Raw genomic sequence first — 19,539 nt, forward strand, 5'->3', positions numbered from 1 at the left:
AGTGCAGCTGATTTCTGCCCATTCTCCACTCCCAAAGCAGGCCTTCCCCCTAATGGCATTCCTGAAGGTCCCCTGAAATCTACGAGGGACAGGGCCTTCTCCCTAATGGCCCCTTCCTGGTGAAACCAGCTGCCGGAAGAGGTAAGGGCCCTGCGGGATCTTGCACAATTCCGCAGGGCCTGTAAGACAACCCTCTTCCGGCAGGCCTACAACTAACCGGCACTGAAATTTGAAATCGAGCGTAGTTTTATAAGATTGCAGAATGTTTTAATTTTAATTATGTTAATTGTCTGAATTGTTTAAATTTTAATCATGTAAATTATATGAAATGTTTAAACTTTTATGCTCTCATGTTAGATTTTATATGCTGTAAGCCGCCCTGAGCCACCTGGTGGGAAGAGCGGGATACAAATTACAAATAAATAAATAAATAAATAAATACCCCAGCAGCAGCACTTAATAGGTTATTTTGAGGAGGGGGAAAGGAGATCCATGGAAGGAAATCCTTCTGGCTGCAAAGATTTGCAGCAGAATTCGTCACTACCATAATTTACAATTTTCTAAGCTAAATTGAGGTGGGTAGCCATGTTGGTCTGAAGTAACAGAACAAACTTTGAGTCCAGTGGCACTTTCAAAACCAACAAAGACTTATTCAATGTATAATCTTTCATGTGTATGCACACATCTTCAGATACAGTCAGCACTGGCCATGGATTCAAAAGGTCATCTGAAGATGTGGGCGTGCACACAAAAACTCATATCTTGGATAAACCTTTGTTGGCCTAAAAGGTACCACTGGACTCAAATTTTCTAAGCTAAAAGCACTAGACAGGGAAACCATTCCAAGTGTCCAGTCTTACAATTAGTATCTGCATTTATCTAACATCCAGTCATCAGAGGTCAAGATTTCACCAATGGGGTGATGTATCTCCAAACTGAACGCTCTTCCATTAAAAAACAAAACCAGCCCTGCATGTAGAAAGCTGGCATTTTAAGAAGCCTAGGCTAGAACTCTTCTCCTTGAGGTCTAGTTTTCTGTGTACAGCGATTCTGTAAACTACCACCTTGGACTTAGAAATGGTACAACCCAGACACAAAATGATCTCATTTGCTATTTGTGATAAGCCTCTGTTCTGCCCTGAAACAACCAATAAGGCAGATTTATATGCAGCTCTGCATGTAGAACACAACAGCCAAAATGTCAGTGATGCTCAGTTCTAATGGAAAAGATTTTTTTACTTCCTACTTCTGCCTTAGTCAACTTGGGATAGGGGAAACTGAACAGAGTGTCTTATATCTGCTGTGAGAAACCAAATTACAATACACTAAAACAGTGGAAGCAGTGTTTCTATTTTAGCTGGCTCCTCTTGGCAGTGGTCTGATATTACCTCTCTGGCATGGACTAATGCTATGCTTTATCAGAACTGAGCAAACAGTTCATTCTGGACAAGGACATTCCAGTTTAAATCTACTATAAAAGCAATGCAGAAAGAGTCTTTTATTTTCTGTTTTTCTCCGGCTGAATTGCTAGCAACAGTTTATTTATTATGAGGGCACTTCACAGAAACTATACTGTCAAAACTTTTGAAAGCGACTTAATTCTGAACAATAATAATGCTAGGATTTTTTACACTCCAAGATAAAAGGTCCACTGGCAGATAACTCCAGACAGTTTGTTAGCAAAACTAAAAGAATTCTGAGATTGAATACATTTCCAGTATAATCATATGGTCCAGCTTATTCAGAAACTTTTAGGGTGTACATAAATGAACCTTTTTTTAAAAAAAGGGTTGCTATATTGAACATATGAAGCTGCCTTATACTGAATCAGACCCTCGGTCCATCAAAGTCAGCATTGTCTTCTCAGACTGGCAGCGGCTCTCCAGGGTCTCAAGCTGAGGTTTTTCACACCTATTTGCCTGGATACTTTTTTGGAGTTGTCGGGGATTGAACCTGGGACCTTCTGCTTACCAAGCAGATGCGCTACCACTGAGCCACAGCCCCATTCATGGCTCTCCAGGGTCTCAAGCTAAGGTTTTTCACACCTATTTGCCTGGACCCTTTTTTGGAGATGTCGGGGATTGAACCTGGGACCTTCTGCTTACCAAGCAGATGCTCTACCACTGAGCCACAGCCCCATTCATGGCTCTCCAGGGTCTCAAGCTGAGGTTTTTCACACCTATTTGCCTGGACCCTTTTTTGGAGATGTCGGGGATTGAACCTGGGACCTTCTGCTTACCAAGCAGATGCGCTACCACTGAGCCACAGCCCCATTCATGGCTCTCCAGGGTCTCAAGCTGAGGTTTTTCACACCTATTTGCCTGGACCCTTTTTTGGAGATGTCGGGGATTGAACCTGGGACCTTCTGCTTACCAAGCAGATGCTCTACCACTGAGCCACCGTCCCTCCCCTGCTCTCCAGGGTCCCAAGCTGAGGTTTTTCATACGTATTTGCATGCACCCTTTTTTGGAAATGCCAGGGATTGAACCTGGGACCTTCTGCTTACCAAGCAGATGCTCTACCACTGAGCCACCATCCCTCCCCTGCTCTCCAGGGTCTCAAGCTGAGGTTTTTCATACCTGTTTGCATGGACCCTTTTTTGGAGATGCCAGGGATTGAACCAGGGACCTTCTGCTTACCAAGCAGATGCTCTACCACTGAGCCCCATCCCTCCCCTAATTCTTTCCTCCTATAGAGTGAGCCCAGATTGTCCCTACCCAATGTGTGCTCTAATTTTTCCCCTTACTAAGCAGAGCAATTCACATCCTGAGCAGAATATAACTGCTGTAGTCTTCAAATGCACAATGGGCAGTGCAAGTCCCCATGTGGTTCCAGTTAGCTTCCTGTGTTAATGAACAGCCACTCACACACATTGCTCAGATCAGGGGTGTCGAACTCATTTTGTTATGAGGGACAAATCTGACATAAATGAGACCTTGTCGGGCTGGGCCTTGTGTATACCTATTTAAGATTAGGTAGCAGAGATATAAACTTTATAAAGGACACAAACACAATTAAATATTTTGGGGGGCGGGCCTTAAAACATGCTTACTTTAGCACTCGTTGGTTTTAAAGGTACTTTTAAAAATATTTCTCTCATGGGATCCAAGGAACTGGGCAAAAGAAGCTCTGGCTCTTTTAGGCTTGCCAATCCCCAGGTCCCAGCGGGGGTTCTTCCACTTTCCCAGGCTCCTTCCCCAGTCAGCTGGCCAGCGGGGGGAAGCCCCGCCCCCAGAGGACCATGTGCCTTTCCACCTCCGGAGGCTTCAGTCTCCGATTGAAAGGCTTCCTCTTGGGATGGTGTGTCTGTGTTCTCATGAGTAGAGAGGCCACTCCCTCACTTCAGAGTCGCCAGAAACGGGGGGGGGGGAGGGGAGGGACATCTGCTGAGCACTTCATTATTCCGTATGTGGAGATCAATTCTCATAGGGTATAATGGGGAATTGATCTGGAGGTTTCGGGGGCTCTAGGGGAGCTGTTTTTTGAGGTAGAGGCACCAAAGTTTCAGTATAGTATCTAGTGCCTCTCCCCAAAGTACCTCCCAAGTTTCAAAACGATTGGACCAGGGGGTCCAATTCTATGAGCCCCCAAAGAAGGTGCCCCTATCCTTCATTATTTCCTATGGAAGGAAGACATTTAAAAAGGTGTGCTGTCCCTTTAAATATGATGGCCAGAACTCCCTTTGGAGTTCAATTATGCTTGTCACACCTTTGTTCTTGGCTCTGCCCCCAAAGTCTCCTGGCTCCACCCCCAAAGTCCCCAGATATTTCTTGAATTGGACTTGGCAACCCTAGGCTCTTTCCTTCCTTCTCCAGGGGACCAGGAGGGGGAGGAGCCTCAGCCAACAGAAGGAAGAGAGGCTTGGCTCAGTAGCTCTGCTGTACAATTGAGAGAGCCTGGCAAAGCAAGCTCTCCCTCCACCCACACTTTCTCCCCAAGGGAGGAGCCTCAGACAATGGAGAAAATAGAGGTTAGCACCTATGCGATTAAACAAGCCTTGCAAAGCAAGCTGTAATGCAGAAGGAAGCAAGAGAGAGGGAGAAGGAAGCAGATGACAGCCAGTCACTCAGGGGCCTGATAGGGGACCTCTGGGAGCCTGACTCGGCCCTCAAGCCACATGCCTGACACCCCTGGCTTAGATGAAATACTGTCCCTACTTTTTCGTATCTATTTTCATACCTCAGATTTTGTTGTGATTCTTCTGCTGCATCTGTCAACAGGTCTGTCTTCCCCCTCCAATCAGCCTGATACTTTATAAATGTGTTTAAAGCAGCACTCACACATTCATACCAGGCCCAGGTTTCCATGGGCCTGTGGTGACAAGGGCCACCTTCCCCTATAGTATGTCTCCTTTCCCCTCTAACCAAAGATTGCTAACTTCCAGGTGGTGGCCAGAGATCTCCTGGGATTACAACTGACCTCCAGGACAGAGAACAGTTCACCTGGAGAAGTTCCTTCCCTCTCCAAAAACCCAGCCTCCTCAGGCTCCATCCCCAAAATTTCCCAACTTGGATCTGACAACCCTACCTCTAATCTCCTTTCATTTCCCACCCCCTCCTCTTGGCTTTATATTTTCTTCTTTTCCGTTCCAGTTTGCTTTCCTGGATTCCTACAGAATTTTGCTTCCTTGTTTACCTTTTATTACTGCATATAAAACTAGAAAGAAGAACATATTATCTTCCATGGTTTTATTTAGAGTGCTATTCAATAAAACCGGACCCTGGCTTCTGCCCATCCAGAACTGTCTGCAGCATGCATCGACATACAATGCCAGTTGTGAGGAGAGCAAGGCACAAAGAGCACCTTGGATATTTTTTCTAGAACAATGGCTTGCACTACTTTGGCACCATCATCATAGCTTAGGCTACAAATATTAGACACCAACAAGCCACACTTTTTGCAACCTTTTTTTTTTTTTTTACATAATTCTTGCAAGATCTTTTCTGGTGCGTCTGTCACATAGAGACATTTTTTAAAAATCCTTGATGCTGACTGGTTTGCTATTTACAAAGAGAGCGGCAATGTGTTTGAATAGACAAATTGTTCCTTATCGCCTCAGTGAGAGCATGGCAGATGCTTGCTTTCTCAAGTGAACCATTACTATAAAGTAAGAAAGCTGGCATTCTCTACTTTATTGTGGTATAAAGTTTGCAAGTTTTGAAAAATGAAAAACAATTATTTCACAGCATGGGTGGGTCTCGTCATCTTTCGCACCTCAGTTTTAAACAATCAAACATTAATCTCATTTGAAAAAAAAAAATAAAACTGCTCTGGGTATACAGGGAGGAGGCGGTTTATGATATTACATGTACTAGCCAATTTGTACTATGCATAATTAGCCTTCACTGTAAACCAGTATAACTGGCTTTCTCAGAACTAGATCCTGGAAAAGATTAAATGTGTTTGCAAATGATGGGACAACTTCACCTGCAGAGCACAGCTACTCATAGTTTTAAGTATATATCCCTAGACTGTATTAGTGGCAACAGACTTGAAAAACAGGAAAGGAAATGAGATGTTTTTACAGCAACAGCACAATAGAAACCTAAGCAGAGAAATCCATCAGTACGGCAAGAGAATATATGGGATCTTTCAAAAGGCAAAACATCTTTCCAGATGACTTTAGTCTCTCATAGCACCAGGACCACAGACCAATCCAGTTAAGCACACAAAAAAATTCACTGTGATTGTGTATACTCAAAACTATGTCAAATTGGACTTCAAAGTTGTAAACCTACTGTATTTGCTGGCGTATAAGACGACTGGGCGTATAAGATGACCCCCCAACATTTCCACTCAAAATATAGAGTTTGTTATATACTCGCCGTATAAGACTACCCCCTCTTCCGCACACCATTGTACGGCCGCAGCGTGACCGCAGTGCCTCCGGCCCGCCCCTGCATCTCCCTGCGACCGGCACTAGTGCGCAAGTGTGCGCTCTGTGTAGACAAGAGGCGGGCCGGAGTGCCGCTGCTTCCCGCCGAGCAGAACGGGCCGGTCACGCCAAAAAGGCTGGCACTCCTGTCTCGCTGCTGATGCTCGCCGCAGCCACGCTGATGACCCGCCGCGGCCGCGCTGGATACGGCGCGATACTGGACGGTATGTAGAATGAGGTGGGCGGGCATCGGGAGGCCACTATGGCCACCGGGCAAGCATCGGAAGGCCACTATGTGCAGCTATGTCTATCCCAACTGAAGTGCACCCGGCGTATAAGACGACCCCCCCACTTGGAGGCATGTTTTTCAGGGCAAAAAAGTAGTCTTATACGCCAGCAAATACTGTACATACAATTCAGATTCAGGACCAGAAGGGATCCTTTTAAAACCATTTTTAACCTCACACCTAAATGACCAATAGTTTTTTTCCCCTCTCAATGTGAGGATCTTTTCCTCAACACACAAAACCCAGAACCTCTGTTAAACAGCACACTCTGGTGGTTATGAGTTTATGAAAAAAGAAACTAATCCTTGGTATGACTGAAAAGAATGTCCCACTGACTGGCCTTAAATACAATTCATCTCTGGGGCCAAGCATTTCTCCCCCCCCCCCAGAGCTCTTCACTTCATCCTTCTAGTATGCTCATAGTCCAATATATTAGAAAAGATGCCTTTAATTCCAGATTCAAAGTGTTGTCTGAAATACAAATATGTGGTTCTCCAATTTACACTGAAACATTTGGCTTTGAACTTTAATTGGAATTCACAACTGACAATCTGTGCTTTACCAAGATATTACCCACTGCATTAATTTCTCCCCAAAACCGTGTTGGAATAAGTTCAACACATATTGGGATTCACAGATAGATTTGACCTGGCAGCCTGCTTCATAACTTCATTAAAATGCATTATTACACAAGCAGACAATTTTATTGAGATAAAAACATGAGTTTTAACATCCGTGGACTTAACAGTAAGTAAAATTTAATTCTCAAGACTCTAACTTGTTCTCAACACCACAAAGATTCAAACTCTTTTGGAGACCTTTTCTCAGTGACATATTTAACTGCCTTTTAAAAAATATTAAAAAGGCTAAGGCAGGCAATTTAGAAGCAACACAAAATGTCAAAAAGTCCTCTGACTATTGGACATATTAATGCAAACCGTAATGTCCCCATACTTAATGCAAGCATAAAGACTGTCAGACTGGTAGAGAAAACAGGGTTTTGTATTTATATGTAACTGCTGTTCATTGAGTGGCCTTTTGTATAGGCACACATGGGACTGTGTGATTGCAGGCCAGTCATGGAGAGGAGCTTCCAAGCTTTTCTGAAGAAGCTTCTATGCTCTGGAGTGCTCCCCCTCCCCTCTATCTTTTCCTACCCAAAGGTCACATGACAGAGGCAGGACAAGCACTTTGCTCAGTTCCCTTTGCCGCAATTAGAAGATCTCTGCACAGTGGCAGCCTGCAGAAGGAAAGGAGGGAGGAATGCATGCCTGCACAGAAGACCACTCAATGAACAGGGGTTATAGGAAACTGGAACTCTGTTTCATCTTTGTAGCTTCAGTGAATTCCACATGGTAGAAAAGCTCACCTACCCTAGGAGGAAGGTGTGGGGAAATTGCCTATAATACCACTTTTCCCACTATAGTTTCACCTCTGGTGTCAACATGTTGAGCAAATGTTGAGGAAGTAGATCAACTATCCAGTGAGAGTGACTGCGGTGAAGCCCTATGTCAACAGTTGTGCATTATTGCCCATTGCCATATAAAGGTGATTTCTCTGCACAGTCAAGGGATCTTGCGCCTCCCAGTTTGTTCAAGTAGAACTTTGCTGTGGACTTAGGTATGGCTGTACTGTGTACAAATCAATGGTCAAACCGTACAAACCAATGAGAAAAGGTTGAGGATCTGACTTGGTTAAGCAACAGAATGTGTTTTGTTTCAGGTAACTGGGAAAAGGGTTTTTTTCCTGTTTTCCTTTGTCAAGTGTTTTGGTGCTTTGGTAATTGTATGAAAATAGGTGGTCACACCATTGCCAAAGCACCAAAACACTTGACAAAGGGAAACCGGGGGGGGGGGGGGGGGACGGCAAGCAATCTCAGAAAAACCCGGTAAGCAATGTTTTCCAAGGAACCTTAAGAAAGCAGGAGGAAGCAAGAAAACACACAGAGAATGTCAGGATGAATAACGCACCAGAACTCAAACTCTCAAGATTGCCAAACATCCAAACCAAAAGATTTTTAGGTGCAGTCTGTAAGATGAAGAGCCTGAGGATTCGTGACTGGGAGATTTCAATCTAAAGATAGTTGGTGTTGCTCAACTCAGCTCCAAGGAGAGACCAAGTTGTTAATGTTGGGGTTAGAATTGATGATATCAAGTCGAGGAGTGGGACTGTGGTGTCAAGGCTCATCGGTTCCTAGGAAAACTTGAATGATGTCAAGTTGATGGCAATCAGTCCAGGCTTTTGTGTTGTTGAGGGTGTTTAGCCCTCTTTTTAGCCTTTTTGTCATTAGTGGCACTGACACCAACCTCAATGTGGAAGTATGTGGCTCTGATAATGAAGGTATTGGTGTTGAAGTCACCAAATGGGCCTTCATGTCCTCATCCATGGGGTCCGGGTTTCCCCATGGGAGTCTGGAGTGCACAGGGCTATCTCCTAAAGTGTGCCTTTGAGTCTTGCCACTCTCCCTAAGTGCGCCTTCAGAGTAAGGCGTCTACAAGCTGGGCATGTGGCTGTATTGTGGCCCCCTCTTAGGCACAGGATTCTGAGCCATTTTAGTGCTGCACTCCCTGCTTTTTTAAAGCACAGCCACCCTACTGGTGTGCAAGTAAAATTTTTCCAAGTAGTTTGCGGGGGGAAAAACCTTGGTGTTTTGTTCCTGAGGCTCCATGAAACAGCACACAGAAGCAAGTCTTCTCATGGCAGCACAAAGAGAACTGAGGGACGTTCTCTGCCATGTAGCCTTTGGATAGGAAAAGGAATCTCTTTGGACAGAGGAGAAAAGCTTGGAAGCTCCTCTCCACAGCTGGCCTAAAAACATGGGAACGAACAGAAGCCACAAAGATGAAAGGTGGGTTCTAATTACCCTTTGAGTCTACTAATATGTTTTTAAAAGTAGCACTATTTATGAAAAAGTGGGTGCCTTCCAAAGCATCTGGTACTACAGAATATGCTTTGAATTATTCTAATAGTATACAATATTGCAGGATTTAAAATTACAATATCTTACTTTTGTTTACATTATTTTTTTTTTATTTCCAAACTGAAGGTAAGCATATATTAGGAGGTCTTACTTATTTCAGTTGATCCTCTTTTCAGGGAAAAGATCACCAACTTTTAACCCAGTTTACCAAATATCTCTGCAATAGCAAAGGCTTCCCCATGATCTTATAATTGCCATAGTGGCAAGAACTGATCAACTGGTTTATCTAGATCCCAAGCCAACACAGCACATTCCTCAGAACTGCTGAAACTAGTGTGTTAAGTGTCCACATGATCGAAGCAACCATGTGACCAGAGCTAAAGCAAGTTTTCAGTATATCATGGGATCTGACCATTGGGAATTGGTTCTATTATTAATTAAAACGCATGATTACATCTTGTGGACTGCCTTGGGCTCCCTTATGTGATGGCAAGCAATGAACAAACATACAACAGTGAAAACCACAAAAGACATATGCTTATACACATGCCTAGCAATTAAAGTCATAAGACAATACAATTTCCATCAGAAATAGCAATCATCACATCCCAAAATGATACGTATAGGCAACTAAAACACAGCTGAGCAAAAAACCCCAACAGTCTATTTAACTAACATCATCATATGAGCTCTTCTAAATGCAGCTAAGGAGGTAACCCAGCTCATAGATAGCCCATTTCACAGTAGGGGAGCAAATGAGAATGCCCACAGCATGAACATCCCTATTACAGACCATAGGAGTGAAGTTCACACACAGGCTTAGGGAGAAGTGGTTCTTTGGGTATTTGGGTCCCAGGCCAAAACAGAAGGTCAAAACAACACCTTCAATTGCACTCCCCAAACTGACATCCATAGAAGTCATTCCAGAACCAGTGCAATATTTTGGAGGTTTTTATTCACGGGTATGCTCCTGCATTCTGAACTGAAGTTCTCAAGTTGCCTTTAAGGAAACTCCATGTTTTGAGGCTTAGGCACATGTAAACTAGGTCAAAAACTGTGACCTGCTGCAGTTGTTGCCCAAGTGTTGAACTTTCCCACTGAACTGTTTACAACTCTCCAAATACAACTACCTGTTCTCAGAGCAAAGCACTAAGGGTAAGATGGAAACTTTATGGCAACCAACCTTATCAGTTTCATCCATACTGCTAGATTTCACGACACAAGTTGCAGGTCTGTGCTGGGCTTGTGCAAGATCCTGGGGAGCGCTTTGAGAAGCCGACATTGGGGGCAAGGGTGCTCGTCGCTTTTTTGGCATTTCTGATGGCAGAGTATTTGAGTCATATTGTTTGGAAACTGTGTTGGACCTTATGAAAAAAGTTGGCCTTGGTTTACTCATCAGTGGAGTTGCAGGAGCACTGGCAGTCTTACATAGAAAAAAAATGACAAAGAAAGAATTTTTAAGCCAACCTCCTTTTAAAACAGAGATTTTTTTTTAACCTTTATCATAAGCTTCAATTGCCTTCACAAACAGAAGCATGAAAACCACTTTCCCTGGGGCAAAATATTAGGTCATTAAACTAAGTGCCTGAACAGAGGAAAACAACATGGGTAGGTCTAAATGTGCAGAGCTCTTTCCACTCAATTGCCATCTGGCCATAAGACTAAAAGTTCTTGCATTCCAGCGCTTACCATGCACTATGTGGCAACAAGACAAAGAGTTCATTGTTACTTAACAGAGACACAAGCCTGTCTTCCCAAGGGGGAAAAACCTGTCTAACCTCAAGGGCTAAGTACAAAAACATTATGGACAATGAGCTTATAGCAGGCAGCATCTCAAATATAAAGTAAATGGATCAACGGAAAAAGTCCTTCGAATCACATGAGCCAACAGGATCCGTGGGCTGTCTAAGGTTAGTAACTCATAAAAGGCCCCAAGAAATAGGAAGTCAACATTGGATCTTATTAAAGTCTACTGGTAAAAAGAGAACACAGTTGTCAATGTAGCATAAACTGGAAGTACCCATAGGAATCCCACCACTTGAGGTTTGGGTGTTTTTTTAGAAGTTGGAATCCTGCCACTTGAAGTTTTTTTTATTAGGGGGGCACTGATATGGATTTATACTAACTAGATTTCAATAGGCCAGGAAAAGTCTTGCAAACCTTTGTTGCTACAAAGGAAGTTTCATTTCTGTACCAGTTGCAAATGTCATATTCCTTACTTGTTCTCGTTTCTTCTTAGTTCGCTGAAAAAAGCTGAAGAACCCCTTATTTTCTTTCTCCTTCAAAATGTCCAAATTCTGAGAGTTTTGACAAGCATCTAAAAATAAAATGAAGAAACACTTTGGTACTATACCATCCAGATTACATTAATTACTTCCTTTCCTAGTTTTATTACTGAATATTTCTCTCTGTTTTGGGGAGAGGGGAGATTCCCCCCTCCCAGAAACTACACAAATAAGCTTAGCAATCATATTACATTCTATCCTTTAAATGTCCTACAGCCAGGGCTTTTTTTGAGCTGAAACACATAGGAACACAGTTCCGGCTTCCTTGGTGTCAGGGGTGTGTGGCCTAATATGCAAATGAGTCCCTGCCGGGCTTTTTCTTAAAAAAAGGTCCTGCTTACAACAATTGGATCAAATTTCATTCTATAATTTTTTTTAAAAAAAAACCTCTGCTGGTATGTTTGGATACCACAGGTAGTATTCCATCCAAAATGTCAGCCTGCACAAGGAAGGGGAGGATTTTCACTGACTTCCCCTTCCAAGAGCAGACAAAGGAATCTCCCAAACTATTCCATTCCCAGAAGTCAGATTTTGCACTACTGCCAGAGAAGAGAGGCAGGGAAGCTGCAGTTCCATAGATGAAAATTCATCTGCCCATGGAAATTCTAAGTAGGATACAAATCTACATCTTCTACATCCATGAACTTGAAAAATAAACTTCCATTTAAGAAAAATACATAATAGTCAGGATCCATAGCTAGAAAAAGCAAAATCCACACTAAATCTTTCCTCAAAGCCAGTAAGAATAAAAACAGCTCCCCTCAAAAAGCAATTTAAAACTTTTAAAAACGTGTTGAAATTATTGTATTGTTTGGGCTGGAACTGCACTCAGAGGTTTTAAAAATAAAGATGGCAAAGAAGAAACCCGTAAATAATATAGGGTTGGATGATCAAGGGCTTCCATGAACAGAGCAAGTTTTCAGAAGCAATGTTTACTGACTTCCCCTTATCCCAGCAATCTGAGTCTCTACTGACAGATCTCTTCTAGGACAACAAGTCAGGCAGTAGAGAAAACTGCAACTTAAAGGGAAACCTATCCAAAATCACACCCTCAATCTGGTACCTTTTGGTCCATCAACGGAACTCAAACTACTTATATTGCGGGGAGGAGAGGTGCGTGTGTGTGCACAGTGGGGGTTCTGGGTGAGTTAATTTTGGTGGAGTCGATGCTGCATGGCATATTGTCTGGAGGGAACTCTGACCCTCAAGCACTGGAAGGAAGGAAAACACTATTTTAAAAACAGAGCCAAGAACCCACTGTGTTTGCAGAAGTTCTTGTGAAATGTGTTAGAAGTAGCTTAGCTAAGGCAGCTTTCTGTTCCCAGATATGATACTAGTTATGTTTCCAATTCTTTCCACGATTCTGGCTGTTCATCACATGCTTTACATACCATCTTATCTAGCCAAGAAATCACTTTGACATTTTGCAGGCATACTGAAGCGTACATAACACATCCTGATTATACTATCTTTACCCTCACTACAAAAAATGGTCTAAACAGAATTTCAATAATATTCACTTGCTCAAGACTAGACAAGCTACTTTTATGGTGTTTTCCCCTCATCTCTGCTATTGCTGTTCAGTTCTATAATTACTCAAGAGCCACCCTAAATTAGGACAATTTGTGAGTTACACCAGCTCTGACACGCAAAAACTTATATCCCAAGAATCTTGCTGGTTTCTAAGGTGCTACAAGACTCAAATGTAGCTGTTCCACTGCAGACAAACATGGCTACCATCTGAAACTATCTTCTGCATTATTGACTTTCCCCAAAAAAATAGTAATGAAAAAATTATTAAAATATCCATTTGCTCTGACATCATTAAATCAGAATGCCAATGCTCTGGCATTTACTGCCTGTATTCCCTTTTGGAGACCAGTACAACTTACCTTGTAAAGATGACAAGTGGAATTCAGAAGTCGGTGTGACTAAAGAAAGAAAAATGGAGAGATGAATTACAATGAGAGAGCATCTTGCACATGTTATTTATCATGGATTCAACCAGAGGAGCTGTAGGCTAATACAGCAAGCTCCAAAAACACAGAAGAGTTTAAAATAATCCCTTCCATAAATTTCATCTAGAATGAAAACAAAATTATAATCAAAAGCAAAGACGGCAGCCCTACCAAATTTTAATCAATATAAAACATTGGAATTCACCAGGCCTATCAATTGCAAATAGTGATGTAAGCTGATGTGTTGTATGCATCACATGGAGGTGGCTTTATCATAAATAAATCACAGAATAAAGAGCTGTAAATAAGAAGGATCTCCAAGACTTCACCACAACAGGAAAGCAGGAAGGAAGGAATCCTACCACTTCATTGAGCAAATTCTGATGCCTTCCTCTAGCTTAACTTGCTACTCTCTCAGAAGAAGGCTCCAAACTTTGCTGAGAAAAGTGGTAGGAGACAAGTGTTTTCATGGCTGCTTTGCTTTTGGTGCCAATGGTAAAAAGGAGAAGTAATTATTGCATAACAGTTGAGAGAAAGACAGACAGAAAAGTCAGATATTCGATATATTTCAGATTGTAGTACAGGATCTAATATTCTGCCCCGTAAGAAATACTAGCTAATATTAAATAACAGACTACCTTTCTCAGTGGAGAAAGGTGAAGTACAAAATATAGAAACAATTCAGATAGCATAATATATTCAATAAGCAATGTGATGGGCCTAGGATTTCAGAATTGGTTTAACAGCATACATAGAAAGAAGAGACAATAGATCAGTTCCTAAATTTTGCTAAATCACTTGTGTGGGTAACTCACTACTTTAGCGAAACTGAATGATTAGAAAATTATTACAAGCAAATGGTGAGGTCAGGTGAGCCATATCAAAAGAAAATGTGCTTTATATACAGTTTAAACTGTTCTAACATGTTTATGCTGCTTAAAGATCAGTTAATTTCTAATTTCAGACTGCTTTAGTCCCACATGGCATTATCCAATATACTAGCATACAGCCCACACCATGATTAAAAGCAGAAACCCACCAAGATGAATTAAATGCTTTTCTTCTTCAAAGCAATAAACTGAATCAAAATGGACGCCTACCCTTAAATCAGTAATTTTCATGATGAAAGGTATTTCCGTGCTATTTTCTGAATCCGTGTTTTACAGGAATGCTCTTCTAAGGGGTCCACAGATCTCTGGCTTCACTTACAAGAACATTTTATAGGAAGATATGTAGCTTGTTTCTTATATTTTTATCCTACTATTCAGCTAAAAGTTACTTTGGAAATCAGGAATTAAAATCCAGTACATATATATTAAACTTTGTCATTTGTTGAGATTTTTTAATATATAGTATGGGGTGGTGGAAAGTACTGCCAAGTCTCAGCCAATATATGGTGACTTATAGGGTTTTCAAGGCAAGAAATGAACAGAGGAGGTTTGTCATTGCCAGCCTCTCTGCATGGCAGTCCTGGTGATCTCCTATCCAAGTACTAACCAAGGTTGACCCTGGTTGACTTCCACAACGTGACAAGATCAGGCTAGCCTGGGCCATAGCCTTCAAAAGGAGGGGAAGAAGAAGGGAAAATCTTGCCTTTGAGGAAGGGAAGTGGACAGGACTGCCATAACTGCCTTCAATGTGTAATGAGCATTCAGGCAGCCAAAGCACTCCACCCCATCCAGCTGCTTCCTATTCTTCTCCCAAACTTACTTGAAAGCAGGCCTTGGATTCAGCGAGAGCTCACAGGAGCACAGCTCCTGAACCTTTCTGAGAGTTCCACCTCCTCCTTCCCACCTTGTCCATTGAATAGTAGGTGCAGCTCCATAACAATCCCTGGATGAGCTCCACCACCTATTTTTCTACAAAACGACCCCTGCTTGAAAGCATGGCAGGGCAACAGACCCTCTCTCTCTCTCTGGTGGCCTGTGCCCCCCTCTAGTCCTCCCCTAGGAGAGAGCTTAGAGGAGCAACCATGGTTCAGTGGCAGAAAAGCTGCTTTACATGCAGAAGGCCAAGTCCAATTCCTGGCAACTCCAGCTGAAAGGATCAGGTAGCAGGTGATTCGAAAGACCTCTGCCTGAAACCCTGGAAAGCCACTGCCAGTCTGAGTAGACAAGACTGACCTTGATGGACCAAGGGTCTGATGCAGTAGAAGGCAGCTTCATGCCTAGAATGCTGCAGTAACATCTCATGCATCAAAAAAGGCTTGAGTGCATAACGCTTCTAATATGAACAATTTCCCCCTTTTCTCATTTCAGCTGCTCATATTATGTAGATTTTATGGCACTGATAATGTGTTTTGTATGAGTGAAAATATTTCTATTCTATTGTAAGCTGTTTTTAATCTCACATTATTTTGCTTCTACATTTAAAAAATCTGCTATGAAATCGATTTCAATATCATGATTTTATAGTTTTAATTTCATGCTGTAAGCTGCCTTCAGCAGAAAGTTGGTACATACATTCCCTAAATAAATAGGGAAGTCTGTTCCCTCATGAAAGCTTTGAGGCATTCAAGGTTAGAATCAGCAGAATGCAGCCCATAAACTGGGAGCCAGTAGAGTAATGTTATATGCTTCTATTAACTATTAAGAAAACCTTAGCTCGATTGGCTGAGGGTTCCTCCTCTGGAAGGGAAACAGAGAGATGGGGGGGAAGGTGCCCTGTTTTATTCTAGGTATAAGGTTTTGTGTGCCTCCATACTTCTTCAGATACACAGAGAGAGCGAGGGAGGGAAAGCCAGAGAGAGAAGTATCAGCTTTTGTGTTCCTGCACAGTTCTTCAGAGAGAGAGACCTCCCCCCTTTTAATTTCTTACAGATGTGGGGGGGGGGGGAACCTAACAGCACAGTTTGCATTCTTTATTAATGGAATGGGAGCAAGAGTTGAGTAGCACCTTAATGACAATTATTAGTAGGGCATGAGGTTTCATGAGTCACTGCTCCCTTCTTCAGTTACAGCTAGAATATGAGTCCATCTGTCCTTATATCTTGCAAAGTGAAGTGATTTCAGGCACCAAATAACAATAGCAGGGATTGGTAATGAGAGAAGCAACCTAGGTTTCAATTCAATCCAGGAGGATGCATTGCCTTGAGCTTCATTATCAGTTGCAATTCAGCAGTCTCTCTTTCTAATCTCCCTCTGAAATTCCTATGTGAGAGAACGGCTACTCTTAAGTTAGCAACTGAATGTCCTGGAAGGTTAAAGTGTTCCCCCATTGTTTTTTTCAGTGTTTCTAATAGCAGTAGAAAAGAGCTGCCAGTGTGTTCTTGCTGCATGGAACGTCCCAGTAGAGGTTTCAGGCTCAAGTGGGAAGTGGGGTGTGTGTGGCTGGAAGAGATCCTGGCTTAAAATGTGATTCTACAAGCAGAATGCCCTCCTGAGCAATTTTTTTTTTTGCAGATTTTCTTAAATGACAGGAGCATGGGGGCCTTCCCATGAGCTTCAGGCTGGCTGTTCCATAATGTGGGATCCACCACAAAGAATATGTGTGGGCAGCTGGCAGTTTTACCTGTTTGCAGACTGGCACCTTCAGGAGAATTAGCGTACGTGAGTGCAGCCGTCACAGCAGAGCACAGCAGGAGAGGTGGTCCTGCAGGTATGCAGCTCCAGTGCCATTAAGGGCTTTGTAGGCGATAGAACCTTGAATGGGGCCTGTTAACTATTTATTTATTTATTTTTTCACACTTATATTCTGCCCTCCCCGCTGACACAGGCTCAGGGCGGCTAACAGCATCATAATGTCAACAATAAAACAATAAAAACAATCACAATCAAGTACATTAAAAGTTAAAACAGGTTACAATTTAAAATTATCAGTGCAGCTTTAAAACAACAGTTTGGTGCGAACATAGTGCCATTCTTCAAAGATGTTGGGCATCTACACATTTGGCTGAGGCCATTCGAAATAACGTTTTGCAGGCCTTGCAAACTGGGTGAGGTCTCGCAAGGCTGTAACATCGTCTGGGAGTTGGTTCCACCAGTGGGGGGGCCACAACAGAGAATGCTCTTTCTCTAGAAGCCTTCAGTTACGCCTCCCTCGGCCTGGGGATTACTAATAGATTATGTGATCCGGATCTAAGTACCCTCTGGGGAATATAAGGGGAGAGACGGTCCCTAAGGTAGGCAGGTCCTCGGCCATATAAGGCTTTAAAGGTGATAACGAGCACCTTGTAGCGAATCCGGAATACTATCGACAAACAGTGCAGTCGACGCAGCCCCAGTTGTATATGGTCTCGACTAGGGAGACCCAGTAACAGCCTGGCCGCTGCATTCTGCACTAGCTGCAGTTTCTGAATTCAAGACATGGGCAGCCCCATGTAGAGGGCATTACAGTAGTCTAATCTCGAGGTGACCATTGCATGAATCACCGTTGCTAAATTGCCGTGCTCTAGGACGGGGACCAACTGTCATGCCCGCCTAAGGTGGAAAAAGGTGGATCTCGCAGTGGCTGCTATCTGGGCCTTCATAGCCAATGTGGGCCGTCAACAGGTCCAACAACACAATACTGCTGAGCCACCTCGATCCAGTTGTCTCTGGAGATCATCCACTAAGGCGACCAGTACTGTCTCCATCCCATGGCCCGGGCAAAAGCTGGACTGGTGTGGGTCTAGAACGGAAGTGTCCTCCAGAAAACTCTGCAACTGCAATGCTACTGCCCTCTCAATAATTTTACCCAGAAAAGGTAAATTTGATACCAGCCAATAGTGCACCAATTCGACCGGATCTAGAGTTGGTTTTTTCAAGAGGGGATGGACTATCGCCTCATTAAGAGGCTCTGGGAAAAGTCCATCGGAGAGGGACCTATTTACAATATCCCATATAGGATATTGAAGCTCCATCCGGCAAGCTTTAATCAGCCAGGATGGGCAGGGGTCCAAATTGCATGTTGTTGGGCGTGCAGTTGCGAGGATGCTGTCAACTTCCTCCAGGCTGAGTGTTGTAAAACGATCTAGAGCCAATCCTGAAAACAGGCACAGCTCCTCAAGTTCACTTACTGTTTCAATTGTGGCAGGGAGGTCGCAGCGGAGCAACGAGACTTTATCCGTGAAAAATGTTGCAAAGGCCTCACAGCCAATCTCCAATTCCCTATGATTTGGTCTGCCTTGTGGCAGAGTTGTAAGGGTCCGAATAATGCTAAATAATTGTGCCGGGCGTGAATTCGCAGATGCAATCTTGGCCACAAAGTAAACTTTCTTTGTGGCTTTGATTGCCATCTCATAGGATCTCATATACTCTCTATAAGATACTCTGGTTGCTTCATCGTGAGTCTGCCGCCACTGCCTCTCCAGTCGTCTGAGCCTCCGTTTCATCAACTGCAAGTCCATGTTATACCACGGTGCCATCTTTGAACAGGGGTGCAGAGGGCGCTGAGGAGCGATCTCGTCAATGGCCATAGCTCAACCATGTCCTTGAGCGAGTCGCCAGGGGGCCAGGGATCCTGCAGTTCCCTCTGGAACCGTATTAGGTCCATTAGGTTCCTTGAGTGAGCTAAAATACGCTTGTCGCCTAAACAGGTTTGGGGTGATACATCCATATGGGCCTTCAGGACATAGTGGTCTGACCATGGCACTGCATCAGCAGTAATTCGGGTTACCATAACTCCCGACGCAAAGATCAAATCCAGCATGTGCCTGGCCTGATGTGTGGGTGTAGTTACAAATTGAGAGAGTCATAGTGTAGCAATGGATGACACTAGATCCGTTGCCCGATTGGAGTTCGCGTCATCAGCATGGACATTGAAGTAACCAATAAGTAACCAATAGCAGGCCTGCAGAGGGAGAGTGATATGCAAATTCTGCTTAGAACTTAGGAGAGGTGCTATGGCTCAGTGGTAAAACATCTGTGTTTTGGCATGCAGAAGGTCCCAGGTTCAGTTCTTGGGGTCTCCAGTTAAAGGACCAGGCACTAAGTGAACTGCTGCCAGACAATACTGACCAACGGTCTGATTCAGCATAGGGCAACAGCTTCAGTCAACTGATGACGCAACACCAAGCCATGTGTGCAAGTCACACACTCTCTTGCATGTGCGTCCTCACCCATTGCACCAGAGGCAGGCAAGTCAATCTGGAGGGTCTCTGTTTGAGAATGGTCCCATAATTGACTGATCTATGAAATACCAGTATAAGCCACCTTCATGCGTAGTATGACTAGTATCTGGGCGTGGGAAGCCAGGGGAGACACCTATGGGGAAATTTCACATCAGTACACCTGGA

At 43.3% G+C, this 19,539-nt stretch overlaps 1 protein-coding gene across 1 annotated transcript in view; it reads right to left on the minus strand.

Annotated features, from left to right (window-relative positions):
* COBLL1 (cordon-bleu WH2 repeat protein like 1) overlaps positions 1-19,539 on the minus strand; it is a 144,459-nt gene that overhangs the window by 17,827 nt on the left and 107,093 nt on the right. The window contains exons 5-7 of the mRNA XM_060257229.1: positions 13,260-13,298; positions 11,302-11,399; positions 10,266-10,505 (exon numbers count right to left, since the gene is read on the minus strand). Of these exons, the coding sequence (XP_060113212.1) occupies positions 10,266-10,505; positions 11,302-11,399; positions 13,260-13,298 (377 nt within the window). The remainder of the gene's footprint in view (positions 1-10,265; positions 10,506-11,301; positions 11,400-13,259; positions 13,299-19,539) is intronic.

The sequence above is a fragment of the Heteronotia binoei genome, chromosome 16 (assembly GCF_032191835.1).
Source record: "Heteronotia binoei isolate CCM8104 ecotype False Entrance Well chromosome 16, APGP_CSIRO_Hbin_v1, whole genome shotgun sequence".
NCBI lineage: Eukaryota > Metazoa > Chordata > Lepidosauria > Squamata > Gekkonidae > Heteronotia > Heteronotia binoei.